This window comes from Symsagittifera roscoffensis, chromosome 1, assembly GCF_963678635.1.
Source record: "Symsagittifera roscoffensis chromosome 1, txSymRosc1.1, whole genome shotgun sequence".
Lineage (NCBI taxonomy): Eukaryota > Metazoa > Xenacoelomorpha > Acoela > Convolutidae > Symsagittifera > Symsagittifera roscoffensis.
Window position 1 is genome coordinate 7,545,725 of NC_087062.1, and position 15,831 is coordinate 7,561,555.

The 15,831-nt window shown below is 36.4% G+C and overlaps 1 protein-coding gene across 1 annotated transcript in view; it reads left to right on the forward strand.

Moving 5' to 3' along the window:
• The window catches only part of LOC134857159 (otoferlin-like), a gene marked incomplete in the record, with an annotated part of 123,098 nt that overhangs the window by 10,905 nt on the left and 96,362 nt on the right, over positions 1 to 15,831 (forward strand). Inside the window, 7 exon segments of the mRNA XM_063873537.1 lie at positions 317 to 448; positions 656 to 762; positions 1,392 to 1,491; positions 2,201 to 2,336; positions 7,350 to 7,495; positions 8,340 to 8,547; positions 15,365 to 15,489. Of these exon segments, the coding sequence (XP_063729607.1) occupies positions 317 to 448; positions 656 to 762; positions 1,392 to 1,491; positions 2,201 to 2,336; positions 7,350 to 7,495; positions 8,340 to 8,547; positions 15,365 to 15,489 (954 nt within the window).

Below are 15,831 nucleotides of genomic sequence, written 5' to 3' on the forward strand. Positions count from 1 at the left end.
CTTTAGAATGCTGATTTTTAAGTCTTATATTGTCTTTTTGTTTTGAAAAAGTCAAATTATTAGTTGATGTAGATTAGTCATCAAAATTATTAGTCATCAATTTCCATCAGTTTTATTCACGCCACCGTGATGCTCAAAAACTGATATTCTCGGTAGCCTTTGAGCCTATGCTTATCATTTATTAAATGTTCAGCTATGCTTTCAACAAAAACTGATTTTTCCTGAAACCCAAAATTAAAACGTGGATCGCTGTTTTTTAAAAGTACTTTTTCTAAAAGCGTCGTGGTTAGTTAATAATATTTATTCACACTTCCAGGAGGGTCAGGACGAGTACTACTATTTGGAGATCGCATCCCAGAAGCCCTGCATGTTCCTCAGAGCACAGCTGAGAGACTTCAAAGAGAGACACTTCCGACAGAACATTCTAGAAAAACTCATCACCGATATCGTAAGAAACAATTTATAACAAAGATTGTTATTTTTTTTGAATCGATATCGCTTTTTTGTACTATTTTAAAAAAAGGCTCAACAAAATTTTGATTTCTGTGTCATTTTTAGCATCACATGAAGGATGCGATTGTGCTTTTAAAAAAATAGTCTGTCTTCGGAAAAATCAAAATTTCAAACTTAAGTGTTTTTTTTTGTGTTTGTTTAGTTGGATAAGCTGCGAAATCTGAGTGAGAGGCTGCAGGGAGAGAATGTTCCGAATGGCACTGTAGAGTCACTCAAGTTCATCATCGGAAGATTCTTCTCGCATGCCAAGTAAGAAGCGATTTAGAACAATTGTGTGTCTAATTATTTATATATTTTAGCCCGGGTTGACAAAAACTCTAATTTAATCTATTTAACTTTTAATCCTCTCTTGAAATGCCTGGTTTCGCGATTTAAAAAAAATTTGATTCCTATCAATTTTGATTTTTTTAAATAAAATATGCTAGTCACAAAATTTTCATAGTAAGAAATTGTATGACTAGCAATTTTTAACAAGGTTTTGAGGTTAATGGGCAAAAACTGTGGTCTTTTTACGCAAGCGGCCCAACAAGTTTTCTGTTCTTACAACAGGCGCGGAACTAGGGTTTTCTCGTGATCAAAACATTCTCAAAGTTTTTGTCGGACTTTTAGGAACTTTTTGGTTTTTGGGTCTACGTTTTAAGCCACTTTTTGGAAATTTTTGACCAAAAATATTGCGTTGTTTTGGAAAGTTTTGACCAAATTGAGCTCTACGTTTTTAGCCAATTTATGGAAAATTTTGACCACAAAAAATTGCAAAGGCGCCTTTAGAAAAGTTTAAGGGTAAAGTCAGCTAAAAAAGGATGTCTAACAATAGTAATTTTGGGTGAACCCCTGAGAGAACTAACATGGCTTCTCTGTGAAAATAATGTTGGTTTAAGGGACTACGTGAACCAAACTCTTCATCAGTTGAACAGTACCAAAATAGCCGGCAAGACTAAGCTGGACTCAGAGAAAGTCAAATACGCTCACCGTGAATTGGTAAGTCAACTTTTACTTATAATCTAAATCTGAAAGCTGCTACCAATTTAACCAAGCGGTTTATGGGGGAGGATGTTAACTTTGTTTTAAGTGGGACTTTTCACCCACTCAGAATCGAGCATTAACATATTACTGGCAGCCAAATATAACCCGAATTAAATGCGTAAAAACTTAGTTTTACTCGAGTATCGTTAGTTTTTTTGAGTACTTTAGCGCCTTTTTGAAAGCAAAATCAAAAATTCAAACACTGCAAAAAAAATTGAAATTTTTTATTGATATTTTTAAAAGTTTTTATTGTTATTTTTATACAAAAATTGTTTTTCAATTCGCTTATTTACTATGACTGCCGAATATGCATAATCTTTAGTTTTTCGTTCAGCTCCTTTTATCACACCACGCCCAAAAAAAACGAGACTAATTTGAAAATTTGTGTTTTTTTAAGACTATGGTCGGAACATTCTGTGCTACTTGCACAGTAACCGGCTATCCTTGTATTAAATTGTCAAACTTTGACAAATCAAAAAATATGTTTAGAGAGTTTTTCAGTTTTCGGGTCAAATTATCTTCCTCCCCATTGAATGCTGATAAAAATTTCGGTGAATGAACGGAAAAAATTATTTTCGAAAATGACCTTTTTTAATAGTTTTCTTAAAAATTTTGATAAAAATCGAATCGAAAGCAATATTTGACAAAACCATCTCTATTTCAGGAGCAGGTGAAGCTTGAGTTGAGACGTCTCAAAATCCCAGAGACTAGCGACAGTCCCCAAGTTTACCTGGAGATCATCAGGAACATCCGATCGAACGTGAACCGACTCCGCAAACACCTCAAGGAACCACAACCAGGTATACTCGGCGGCGGCTCTTTTTAGCTATACGGCCCAAAAATCTCAAAATGTTTATTGAGATCTTCCGTTTTAATTGAAAACCCAGACTTGTTTTCGCTAATATCAGTTTCAACTAATTAGTTTCGAGCATTATGATCAAACTTTCAAAATAACATCAGGTTTGTAAAAGATCATGTTTGGGCCGTACTACAGAAAAGACTATACTCGGCTGGCTGTGTTAAAACCAACCCCTCTAATTTTTGACCAGACAGTTATGGAAGGATCAGTAGTTGAAACAAACCTTCTAGATTCTGAGAAATATCAATTGGTAAGAAAAATTTAATTTAGTTTGGTTTTTGTCAAATCAAGAAGCGCTTTTGCTAACTCAAATAAAAAGTTTTCAGTCAAGGTATCAATCTTTCTGAGTCTTCTTCCTCATCATCGGAGTTTTATTCTCTGTTATCTCAACAATTGAGAGTGCACAGTTGAACGAACATTTTGCTGAATGCTCGGAGAGCAGTTGTAGGTCACGAGCCTACGTACACTTCCATACTTCCATTTGACTATCATTCTTCAGTTTGTTGTAACTCGTGTTAAGACGCTCTCACGAATCAAAGTTGAGCACAAAATAAGCGCTTTCTCCGATAATCAAACCAAAGCCGAGTCAGGGGCTTTGGTGTTGAGCAAAAGTCATAACATACTCAAGTTTGATATTTGATAAAGTCATAACATACTCAAGGAATCCAACTCATGACAAAAGTCACAACATACTCAAGTTTGATCGCGTACTGTGAAAAATACTTCAAGCCTTGTTATCAAAATCTCCTTACTCTGCCTATTTTTCTCTTTCAAATATATTTCCTTGACTTCTATACTGGATTTTTGTCAAAATCTGTAGCTTAATACTTATCCACACATATTTTTCATCTTATTGCTTAGGCCACTTCAAGAAGCGAAGGGAAGGAACTATGGCATAGGGTGTCTTTTTCCCTCCCGATCTTAACTGGAAACTCCCAGGGTTCCATGTGTGGTATCATGGTAACGCCGTTAGAGCTGTGATTTGGATTCCAAAATAAAAAATCTGACTGTTGAGAAAAATAGGTCTATATTTTTCTAATTTTCAGACGGAAATTTGATGACACTGCAAATATTTTCGATGAGCCCCAGTTTGTTCCTGAACAATTCTTACAATATTTTAGCAAACGGTGCCTCCGTTATGAGTTTTTTTATCTAATTAGATTGTTCATTTAAAAAAAAATAATTAATCAAGTGCTTAGAAGGAACGGTGAACAAACATCAAACATTTGAAGAAAACCGCGGGTTGACGTCCATAGAAGAAAAATGCTTATCATACAGTTTCATATATGAAGTCTATGGAAAACATGCTTATCATAGAAAATTCATACAAAATTTTAAGTGTTTTAAAAAAATTTTATAAACATTTTTGATCTAATTGCCTCTTTTAAAGCTTTCTGGCCATTACAAAAATGATTTAAAATTTCTGATAAAAAATGCTTGTCATACAGTTTTCATGTATGAAAAATATAAGATAGTCATTTTCTCATAGAAAAAATAAAATTTTCAAAAATCGCCAAAAAACGTGTCTGGGTAACTTTAAATAGATTTAAATAATTATATCTATGATAGAGGGCTTTTTGACAATCAAAAACATAATTTTAAATTCGGTCATATATGAAAATTGTATGATATGCATTTTTTTCTCAAAAAGAAAAACAAAAATTTGAGGTAAAAAATTTTTTATCCCTTTTTTGGTTGCAACTTGCTTTTGTGCTAAAAAATAAATTTTACGAAAAAAAATGTTTACAGGCAAAATTAGACTTTTTGTGTTTATAACGTAGTCTAGGCTGAGTTTTTCACCCAAAAATCCAAAAATCACAAGAAAGTGTTTTTTTTTGTAAACACGATCATTATCTTTTGTTTCATTTGCTAAGATAAAAGTAAATTTGTAAAAAAAACAGGCCTTTTTTTCTCAACCACCAAAATTTTCAACCTAAAAACTATGTAGCCATATTCAAAAAGCTACCTTTCTGGTATATAATTCCATGTGAAAATATTATTATTTACTATTAGCTATTATTTAGCTAAAACCACCAAATTCAGTTTATCTGCGTGATAACTGCTAGTTACACTCTGAGTTTTTTTTTATGACAAAAATCCTTGGTTAGTGTTTCGGTTGAAACACAAAATTTCGAAATTTTTTTTTCATTTATGGAAAAAATGCTTGTCATACAATTTCATAGTATGGACAAAATGCTTATCATACAATTTCATATTATAGAAAAAATGCTTATTTTGTTATTTTCATACACTTACTTTTTCTCTACTACTAAATTGTATGAAAGATTATGATAAGCATTTTTTTTTCATTTATGAAAATTGTATGATAAGCATTATTTGTCAACCCGGGATGTTATTTTTGATTTCCTTAAGTTAAATCATTTCGGAAAATTTTGTGTTTCTTGCACAGCAACCGGCTACTCTTGTTTTTTCAAATCTTGACTGAGTGGGAAGGAACTGAACCCCCTGGTGCGCGTTTTTTACGCACAACCAGGTATCACTAATCAATATCAGAGATAATTATCAATTGACATAATTTCAGTCCCAGTTATCGTCATCATCAAGTGATGCGAATGGTATTAAAAACGCTGGATTTTAGACAAGCCGGCCAAACAAGGAAATTGAAGAGATTAACATATAAGCATTTACACTAGCGATGCGTACTGGTACTGTGATAGATGCAACTTTTGCCCAACTAAAGTAGCAAAAAAATTGCTATTTTAGGTGACCCTTCTTGAATCAAGTTGATGCGTTGGCGCAAAAAGATTGTTCTTTGAAATTTATTAAATTTCTTTGACAGTTTCATGTTTTTTTTAATTGATCAATTGAAACGTGAAGAAGCTATTTGTTTCATTAAAAAGTACAATAATAAAAACTCCTTCTCAACAATTATCCATTTCATTATATTTAGGGAAAGTTTTGAAATACATAATTTTTACAAAAATTTGATTGTCACATTTCAATTTATAGCAAGCGCTTTCCAATGTATCTCCAAACTATGGCTTCATAATAAGTTTGTGTGATTGCCTTTAAATTATTATATTCTAATTTATTACTGCCATTTTTGTGTTTTTGTGCATTTGATAGCTCCCGATTTTTTGTCACTTTCTCGCTTGCGTTTGCAAAGCTGCTGTGTCGCCTTTGTCTAAGTTGTTATTTATCAATTAATGGAGTTTCGTTTTACGCTGTTTTCCCTTTTGGAAAAAAAAACAAAAAAGTATTCAGTAGAAACTTTGATTAAAAATGTATAAAAAAATATGTATGTGGTCGGACTATAGTAAGCCTTTCAAACAGCAGCCGAAAATTTTGATTTTTATCAGGTCATTAATTGTTAGTACTAACAATTTTTCGTTGCAATGAAAGACTCAAGGTTAACCTTGATTACGATCTCTGTTACCGATAGCACACTTAGTTTACCAAGAATGACTTTTCTGTCATCTTAAGGAAAATTTTGACCCCATTTCTTACATAGAAGGCAAAAAGTTTTGAATGAAAAAAATTCAATTATTGTTTTTGGAGCCTCTCAGCGATCTAGTAGTTTTTAAAACAGTTTTAACTGTTAAAAATTTATTTTGAAATGAAATTTCTTTAGGAAATCTGCTTTCAACAAAATATTTGAACAGAAAGCAATCGTTAAGTTTCTAATCGAGATGGTAAGAAATGTTTTTTTTTTGGAAAAAATATTTCAGACTTAAGTATTTTTTGTTCCGACTTTCAAAGAAAGTGGAAGATTGTTTATGCTTGGGGTAGTTTTTAAACAGTCGAATATCGAATTTTTAAATAAACAGTTCGACAAACTTTTGTAACATATGAAAGCTTTAGTTAGCTGATCTCAAATAAAAAAAATTTCGCCTGCGATTTTTTTCTCAAAAGTTATGGGTGTTTGAAAAGTTGCGGGAGAAAAAAGGAAAACAAGCTCGAAGGGGCAGTCGGAACATTTAGAGTTTGCCTTAACAAACGAGCAGTCTTGTTTTGGTTGAATTGGTTGAGATATGTTTCAACTGGTTCAGAAACCAATTTTTGTGGACGCCAACTAATTTGAGCCCAGTGGGTCACATGTCAATCCTCTATCACATTGCTTTTTCACTCGAGACATCCGTGAAATAATTGTTTAGGTCGAGATAAGTCAAGTACACTTTCGTTCGGTCATATAATACCCAATTTTGCTTTATATAATCGATCTTAAAGCATACCCAAATTTTGCCCGTCGAAATATACCCAAACTGTGGCCGAGAAAGACGAAATTAAATTGAGCACACCGTTTTGAAAGATTTTTTTTCACGCTACTTCAGATTTTGGTACTGAATGGTACAGAAACCTGTTTAGTTGTTAGCAAACAAGATGAATTTGTTGAAAAGCGTAGAAAATTTTAGTTAATTTAAACAGAAAATCAAATAGAATCATTCTGAAGCTTTTTAGAAAAAGATGTCACTAACTGCTTGGTTTCAATAGAAACTTAAATATTCACTTTCTAAATTATGTTTGCAGTCCTTGCGGTAATCAACTTAGGTTCCAAAAAACTTAACAGCTCGAATGATCTGTGGCAAAATATTTACTAATTTAGCTGAAAAACAAGCTCTGTAACAGCTTTTGTGTCGCTTGACTTGCTATTAGAATCACATTGCCTTGAAAACAAACAGTCTTTCAAGATATTTTTTAGGAATTTGGATAAATAAAAACATCAACGGCGGGCAGATTGATCTAGAGTTAGTTCAAATTTTGTTGATTTCTTGGCGCAAAATACGAATTGGTATTCAGAACTTGTCGAACTAGTCAATATATCAAATAATTAAAATAAAAAAACATGTGCAATCATCGCTGATTCGGTAATCGCCGTATGACACGGATGGCTTAATTAATTTTTCCAGCTCTTCCAGAGCATCATAAAGAGTCTCTTTTTTGCAAAATTTGCTTCAAGTCGTAAGAATTTTTATTCGACTTCGCTTATCTTTAGGTCTTCCAGATGTGTTTCTGTGGATGGTGAGTGGGGGGAGGAGGGTGGCCTATGCTCGCATGTCTGCGGGGGAGCTACTTCACTCCCCCACCTGTGAAATGGAGAGTGGGAGGAATTGTGCCAAACTGAGAACCATTTTCCTCAAAGTACGATTCCAAAATGGTGGTATATAACGAGCCAAATTATAAACAAGCTACCTTGTAAACCTATCAAAAAACCGAGCACTTAGATAATCATTAGGCTATTACATTTTATTTGAATAATAGTGTTATAACACGGTGGGGGCGGACGTTTTCATCACGGATTCGACCTCCTGACCACCCAAAGTGTCTCCTCTATGGTACTGTTTTAGGACGTCCCTTTTTGGGCTAAACAAACCTAAAATATATCTTAAAACGCCTTCGGCGCCAATATATACTAATTTTAAGGGGGGATAGCGCGCCGAAAAAGCGCGAATTTTTGGTAAACTTTGGCCTCCTGTTTTTTCAAAATTTTGCCTGCAGACCCAGAAAATTAATTTGATTGAGCTAAAAAAAAATGTTGACAAAATTTTCGAAAATCTTTCTAAAGTATTTGTTGTAAAGTGATGTTTATTTATGGTTTTCTAAAATTGGTAACTTTTATTCAGGATAATAAGGTTTTTCTAAATGTTTTCGGTATGGTGTTTCTTATCTATCTTTTCTTGTTCCCTCTGTCCCCATGTCCGGGCAACTAATTGACAAAAAACGTTTATTTGTCTAGATTGGTGTCAATTTATAGCGCTTTTAGTGGGTATATTTTTTCAGAAAAAAAGGCAAAATATCCTGTTGCGAAAAACTATTATATCATTCTCAATACTCCGAAAAGTTTCGACGAACAGTTTTATGTCTTCAGGATGTGGAGGAAAGTCGAGAAAAACTGACAAAATGCCATTTTTTGGAATGATAAAATATGTGAAATCAACATAAAGAAATTGTATGACCAAGCTAGCTCGTGCCTCTTATTTTCCAGTTGCCTGGCAAATTCTCCTCCGGTCAAACTGGGTGGTCTATCCAGGCCAAATTGGAAGTGTACATGTGGCTGAGTCATGCGCGGAACAGGAAGGAGGCGCTGGAAAAACTCCCCTCTGGTTGGGAAGTATCAGATAAAATAGAGGACCCCTTCAAGAACTTCAAGCCAAACAAACACTGGGGTGTTCCACGATCATTGCGATTCAAAGGTTCTTAGTTTCTTTCGCTCTTTCTGCGATCTACATGAAAGACCCTTTGCTAATGAGAATGACCCATACTAGTAACAAAAAAATATATCCCCACCCTCATTTTGTATGATTTTTGTACAATGGGGGCTATAATTTAGAGAGGGTTATATTAAGAGAGATTCATTGTTAATTTAACATTATACTCCAATCAGTTGCGGATTTGGTAGAGGCGAGGGCAGACGCTCCCTTCTTTCAGGGATTCCATGCACCCTTTTGTAATCACCCTTTTATATTATGCTTGGTACCCCTTTTTAAATATCAAACTGAAAAATTTGCAACTTCTTTGCTAACAATATACGCTAAATATGAGAGATTTTTTAAAGTCAAAACCGCTCAAAAAGTATCGAAAATGAAGGTTTCTGCACGTGTTGTCCACAGTTGTACTGTAAAGCAAAAAAAGTGGCAAAATACATTCTTTTCAGTGCCGTGGGAGAACTTAAAGTTTTTCAGAACAAAAAATTTTCAGACTGAATGTGAAAAATCCTAAAACTTTGGTCTCCTTAACATGCAAAACGAAGCTCTGAATTTTTTTTTTCTAAAATTTTCTTAACGATTATTTTTGTTTTTGCAATTTAAATAAAGTTAGCCCTTGGCTGAACAAGTCGCACAAAAATGTTCCGAGAAAGAAGAGCAACTCAAAAACAACTTTCACAAATAAAGACAACTTCTTTTAAAAATTAAAGTTTTTTCTTTTTTTTAAAATGTGCTAAAAATTTTTAGTAGAAAGTGACTGGAATTGGTGAAAAACTGCGTGAATGAACATTTTTAATTGCTAAAATGATGACCAATTTGTGATAGAATTAAATTCAATCTCTCAATTTTAAGGTTTTTCAAATGTTCAGACAAGATTTTCTCGGCACCTTTTTTGATTTTTTAAAGCGTCCATCCGAATCACGATCAAAAAGTTGTTAATACTTACGCAGTCTTAGGGGTAAATACAAGCTTTCAGTGTTCAAAAATTGCATATGCAATAAATTTTCATCTCTCATCAAAATACCGTAGTCGATCAAGAGGGGTTATCTTGCAAGATCTTATAAGTATTTTGAAATATTCTTTTAAAGATGATACCTCTCCGTAAAAGATATTGCAAGATTCTTGCAAGATCATGCAAAGTAATTGCCTTTAAAAATAACTGTTTTGAAAGCAAGATCTTTAAAGAAATGATTTGTTGTGGGAAAAAAATAAAAACAGCTTCACACGCGAAGACGTCCTATGACCTTTGTGTAGGAAGTGTAGTGGTAACAATTAAATACTTAAACAAACCAACAAAAAAGAGGAAGAGAAAAAATATATCCACATATGAGATGAACATGATTGTTTATCGTATTTATGTGAACACAAAATACCCAATTGTTCAAGCCAATTGAGTCTATTAATCAAAAATTTGACGAAAATAACGAAAAATTATTTTTCCAACGATAGAATTGCAAAACTAGAGGAATGATTCCAATCAAATCATTCCAATGTTTTACGAAATCTCACATCAAAATGCATAAATTGTAGCCACAACCTGAAATTTCTTACATTACGAAAGCAGAAACATATAAATGAACAGTTTTAAAAAACGGACTTCTAATTTTTTTATCCGAAGTTTTTTGTGACTAAAATCAAATTGGATCTCCATAGTGTTTTTCTGGCGCTCAGAATAAATTTTGTAAACAAATTTTCATACTAGGTTACCTTGCAATATCTTGCAAGAATCTTGCAAGATTTTTGCAAGATAAACTCACTCTTGCAAGATCTTGCAAGATAATCTCCATCTTGCAAGATCTTACAAGATAAGCCTCAATTGTAAGAATCTTGCAAGATCTAATATAATTTTCTGTGATCGAATAGGGTACTTTCATCAAAAAATTTCAGGAAAGAAAAAATGGAATCAGCATATTTTTTGCCGGGTGATGACTTTCAAAAAGAGAAAATTGAAATAAGCAAATGTTTTTGCCGGGTGATGACTTTCAAAAAGTACACAGTAGAAAAACTTGTGCTCAAAAAACAATCCTATCACCTACTTCCCGGGCCGAGGTGCCAGACTCATGTCCAGACTTTCGCGACAAAATTTTGGCATTTCCAGACCAAAATTAGGCATGTGCAGACTTTGGCGACCATGATGATCCGTCGCGACTATCGCGACCGAAGCTGAGGTGGCGCGACCAAAACGTCGCGACTCATATTTGGTATGTCCAGACTCTCGCGACCAAGAGTCGCCATTTCAAGACTTTCGCGACTGAAAAACCAAGGCGCGGCTTTTTCGACCGAGGCGGATACGGCGCGACCCTGCGGCTCAGGAAACGGCGTGACCGGCGCGACCAAACTTAGCCATTTCCAGAATTTCCAGACCTAGATGGAGACGGCGCCACTTTCCAGACCAACATGGAGACTTTCAAAAAAGTTTTTCAGGGCTTTCGCGACCGAAGTGGAGACGATGCGACTCGGGAAACGGCGCGACTCAAAAAGCAACGGCGCGAACAGCCTGGCCAGTGGGATCAAAAAGTCCCCTTTCAAGATTTTCGCGACCGAGGTGGAGACAGCGCGACTTTCAAGACCGAGGCGGAGACGGCACGACCAAGAATCATTTCATCGCGACCGTAGTGGAAGCGGCGCGACTTTCGCGTTCAGGACTTTCCAGACCAAGGCGGAGACGGAGCGACTTTCCAGACCAAGGCGGAGACGGCGCGACTAAGAAACAATTCTTTACGACCGTGGTGGATACGGCGCGACTTTAGCAATCAGAGATGAGACAGCCCAGACCATGGTGCATGCGGCGCGACTTTCCAGACCGAGGCGGAGATGGCGCAACCAAGAATCAATTCCTCGCGGGAAAGGCGGAAACGACGCAACTTTCCAGACCAAAGCGGAGACGACGCGACTTTACAGACCAAGATGGAGACGGCGCGACTTTCTAGACCAACATGGAGACGGCGCGACTTTCAAAAAGGGTTTTCAGGGCTTTCGCGACCAAGGTGGATACGGCGCTACTCAGGAAACGGCGCGACTCAAAAAGCAACGGCGCGAACAGCCTGGCCAGTGGGATCAAAAAGTCCCCTTTCAAGACTTTCGCGACCAAAGCGGAGACGGAGCGACTTTCCAGACCGAGGCGGAGACGGCGCGACTAAGAAACAATTCTTTACGACCGTGGTGGATACGGCGCGACTTTAGCAATCAGAGATGAGACAGCCCAGAACATGGTGCATGCGGCGCGACATTCCAGACCGAGGCGGAGATGGCGCGACCAAGAATCAATTCTTCGCGGCAAAGGCGGAAACGACGCGACTTTCCAGACCAAGATGGAGACGGCGCGACTTTTTAGACCAACATGGAGACGGCGCGACTTTCAAAAAGGGTTTTCAGGGCTTTCGCGACCAAGGTGGATACGGCGCGACTCAAGAAACGGCGCGACTCAAAAAGCAACGGCGCGACCAGCCTGGCCAGTGGGATCAAAAAGTCCCCTTTCAAGACTTTCGCGACCGAGGTGGAGACAGCGCGACTTTCCAGACCGAGGTGGAGACGGCGCGACCAAGAATCATTTCATCGCGACTGTAGTGGAAGCGGCGCGACTTTCGCGTACAGAGTGGAGACGGCAGGACTTTCCAGACCAAGTCGGAGATGGCGCGACTTTCCAGACCGAGGCGGAGACGGCGCGACTAAGAAACCATTCTTTACGACCGTGGTGGATGCGGCGCGACTTAAGCAATCAGAGATGAGACAGCCCAGACCAGGGTGCATGCGGCGCGACTTTCCAGACCGGGGCGGAGATGGCGCGACCAAGAATCAATTCCTCGTGGCAAAGGCGGAAACAACGCGACTTTTCAGACCAAAGCGGAGACGGCGCGACTTTACAGACCAAGATGGAGACGGCGCGATTTTTTTTTCAGACCAAGGCGGAAACGGCGCGACCAAGAATTTATTACTCCTGACTCAGGTGGATACGGTGCGACTTTTCAAACCAAGGCGGAAAGGGCGCTGCTTTCCAGACCATCGTGGAGACGACGCGACCAAGAATCAATTCCTTGCGACAAAGGCGGAGATGGCGCGACTTTCCAGACCAAGGCAGAGACGGCGCGACTTTTCAAAGCAAGGCGGAGACGGAGCGAATTTTCAGACCGAAGCGGAGACCGCGCAACTAAGAAAGAATTCTTTGCGACCGTGGTGGACGCTGCACGACTTTAGCAATCAGAGTGGAGACCGCCGAGATCACAGTGCATGTGGGGCAACTTTCCAGAACAAGGCGGAGACGGTGCGACTTTCGAGACCAGGGTGGAGACGGCATGACTTTCCAGACCACGGAGGAGACGGCGCGATTTTCCAGACCGAGGCGGAGACGGCGCAACCAAGAACTAATTCTTCCCACCGTGAAGGATGTGGCGCAAATTTAGCGATCAGAGCGTGGAGACGGCCCAAACCAAGGCGAATAGGCGCGACTTTCCAGACCAAGGCGCAGAAGGCGCTATTTTCCAGACCAAGACGGAGACGGCGCGACCAAGAATCAATTCCTCGCGACCGAGTTGGAAACGCCTCACTTTTCATACCAAGGCGGATGCAGCAAAACAAATAACTGTCAAAACTGCGTGGATTTTTTCTTCTGTCCAACGCTTTAGTTTATAATTATTTTTTGTATGGGTTCAATTTATTCAGAATACTTACATATTCTGCGAGGGTTTTTAGGAAAAAAAGGCAAAACAATGCTGAAATCTCGAAAAATCAACTACTTTTATCGTTTTTCTATGATTTTTTTTCGTTCCAGATTTAAATGAAATTGCCAAGTTCTGTTGTTCTGAAAAAAAACTCGATAAATGTCAAATTATTTTGAGAAAAATTGGAATGAAAATTTTCTCAAAATAAATCAAAATCGGTCAACATTTTTTTAGTTTTCAAGTCATTTTTTTCTTTTTTTTATTTCAAAATTTCTTTTATTAACTTCCCAACATCTAGAAGTTGTAAGGCAGTGTTTTATATGTCAAAAAAATGCACTGAGCATGAGCTTTCTATCCATATAAACAGCGTTCTCAATTTTTTCTGAAAATGTAAAAAAAAAAAATGCAATTATTTCAAAGTAACCGCCAAAACGCTGTTTTTTGGATACCCAAAAAAAACGGATAACTGTCGAAACGGTTCTGGTTGATTTTTTTCTTATATAAACGATTGAAACGCTGGGGATTCCAAATATGTATAATATTTTATATCCTTTCTTTAGAAATTTTAAGAAACTAGAGAATTTCATGCGGAAACCTCGAAAAAATCACCTTTTTTCATCAATTTTTTCGGATTTTTTTTTTCTGAACTTAAAATAGCAAATCTTTGAAGTAACATTCAACAAATATCAACCTAATTCAAGAAAAAACAGAATCAAGGACTCTCTAAAATACTTCAGAATCGGTCGAAACTTTTTTAGTTTTCAAGTCTTTTTTTTCTCTTTTTTTAAATTTCAAATTTTCATTAAATAATTTCTCAACAACTAGAACTTGTTAAAAAATTTTCTATATACCAAAGAAACCCTGTGTAAGTTCTTTCTATTCGTATGTATAACTCTATAAATCTACTCTTGGAAAGTGTATATTTTTGCATTTTTCCGAGTAAACGCCAAAAACGCTAATTTTTGGATACCCGACAAAACATATAATCATCAAAGCGATTCCGCTGGAACCTGAAATTTCTTCGATCGGCCGATCATAATTGGGATTTCATAAGCTGGGGAGATTTTTATCTCTTAGTTATTACTTGTTTGACTACTACCAAATAACTTTTGAATCTCTGTCGTGTTTTTAGCTCCACAATTTTCATGAGATGTTTTGAACAACAAGATACGTTCGGCGGCATTACATTTTCTAAATTTTTTGCTGATATAGAAAAATAAGTTTACTGCAATTTTTCCTGACAACTTTGTTGTTAATTAAGTAAGCCTAAATTCTATGAACATTGGTTAAACAAACTTCAAAATGTAAAAAATAATAAATAAAACTGTTTACAAATAAAAAAGTGTGTTAATAATATATATAATAGTTCCGCTTCAAAGGCATCACTAAATAAACTTAGTTAAGCTGTTCGTTGTACTCTCGGACTTTGTTAAAATGATGCTACTGGTTTATCTGATGCCGGTTTTCATATTGGGCAGAAAACAATTTAATACTATAGTTATTATAATTTACGATACCACACTTGATATTCTACGAACTTCCCTTGAGGCAGTTAAAACTGGCTGGAAAAAAAACAAACGAACCTAATTTCTAAGCCTAATACTTAAGCGTTTTTGTAATTGACCCTCAAAAAAACCCGACCTGGGATAATCGAAAACTATTGCGAATTAGGATACATAGAGACCATATATCGACTCTCGAGAGCATTTACACCAATCCCTATGTTTTGTTATCCTTTTGCGGCTTTTGGTTAAAAAAATATTGGGGTGCGTTTTTGGAAAAATGAAAGTTGGGTTTAGATGATTTTAGCTGATTTCGCATAGAAAAATTGCTTTTTTCATCAACTAAGAGGTCGGGACAGCTAGTATATGGTCTCTAGTTTTCAAAAACGTCAATTGGGGCTAACTTTTTATCATTTTAAGGCAAAAAAAAAACTTATTCGAAAATGGATGCGTTTTTGGTCATTTTTGGGGTTAAGCCCAATTTTTCAAAACAGTGTGTCAAAGTCAATCAATTACCTTGAGTATGTTCTATACATAATTTTCGAGTGTCGTTTGGGTCAATAGGTTTTGCTAAACTGATTCCTTTCCCTTTTTCGAGAGTGTCTGGATTAACTGTTGGTATTTTAAATACCCCTTTTCTTGTAGCTGGGGTGAAATACATGCTGCGTGCACATCTGTATCAAGCCAGAGGTCTTCTTGCAGCTGACGTCACTGGACTGTCTGATCCATTCGCCAGAGTTGTCGTCAGGAATCAGTGCCAGGAGACGCAGGTGAATAAGAACTTCATTTTGCTTCTAATGATTTTTAAATAAAGTAGTTTACTTGTTAAAGTAGTATACTTATTATAATTATTAATTTGAAATTGTGAGAAAAGTTCGCTACGGGTGTCTTCTTATTAAAGTGATTTTTGAAACTCTAAATCCATGTCAGTTTCTTTATTCATTAAAAAAGTCACTTTCCGAATATTTTCAAAAATTTTTAATGAAAGATTTTCAAACTGTCAAAAATGTTAATTTGAAGAAAATTTTTAATGAAAGATTTTCAAACTGTCAAAAATGTTAATTTGAAGAAAATTTTTAATGAAAGATTTTCAAATTGTCAAAAATGTTAAT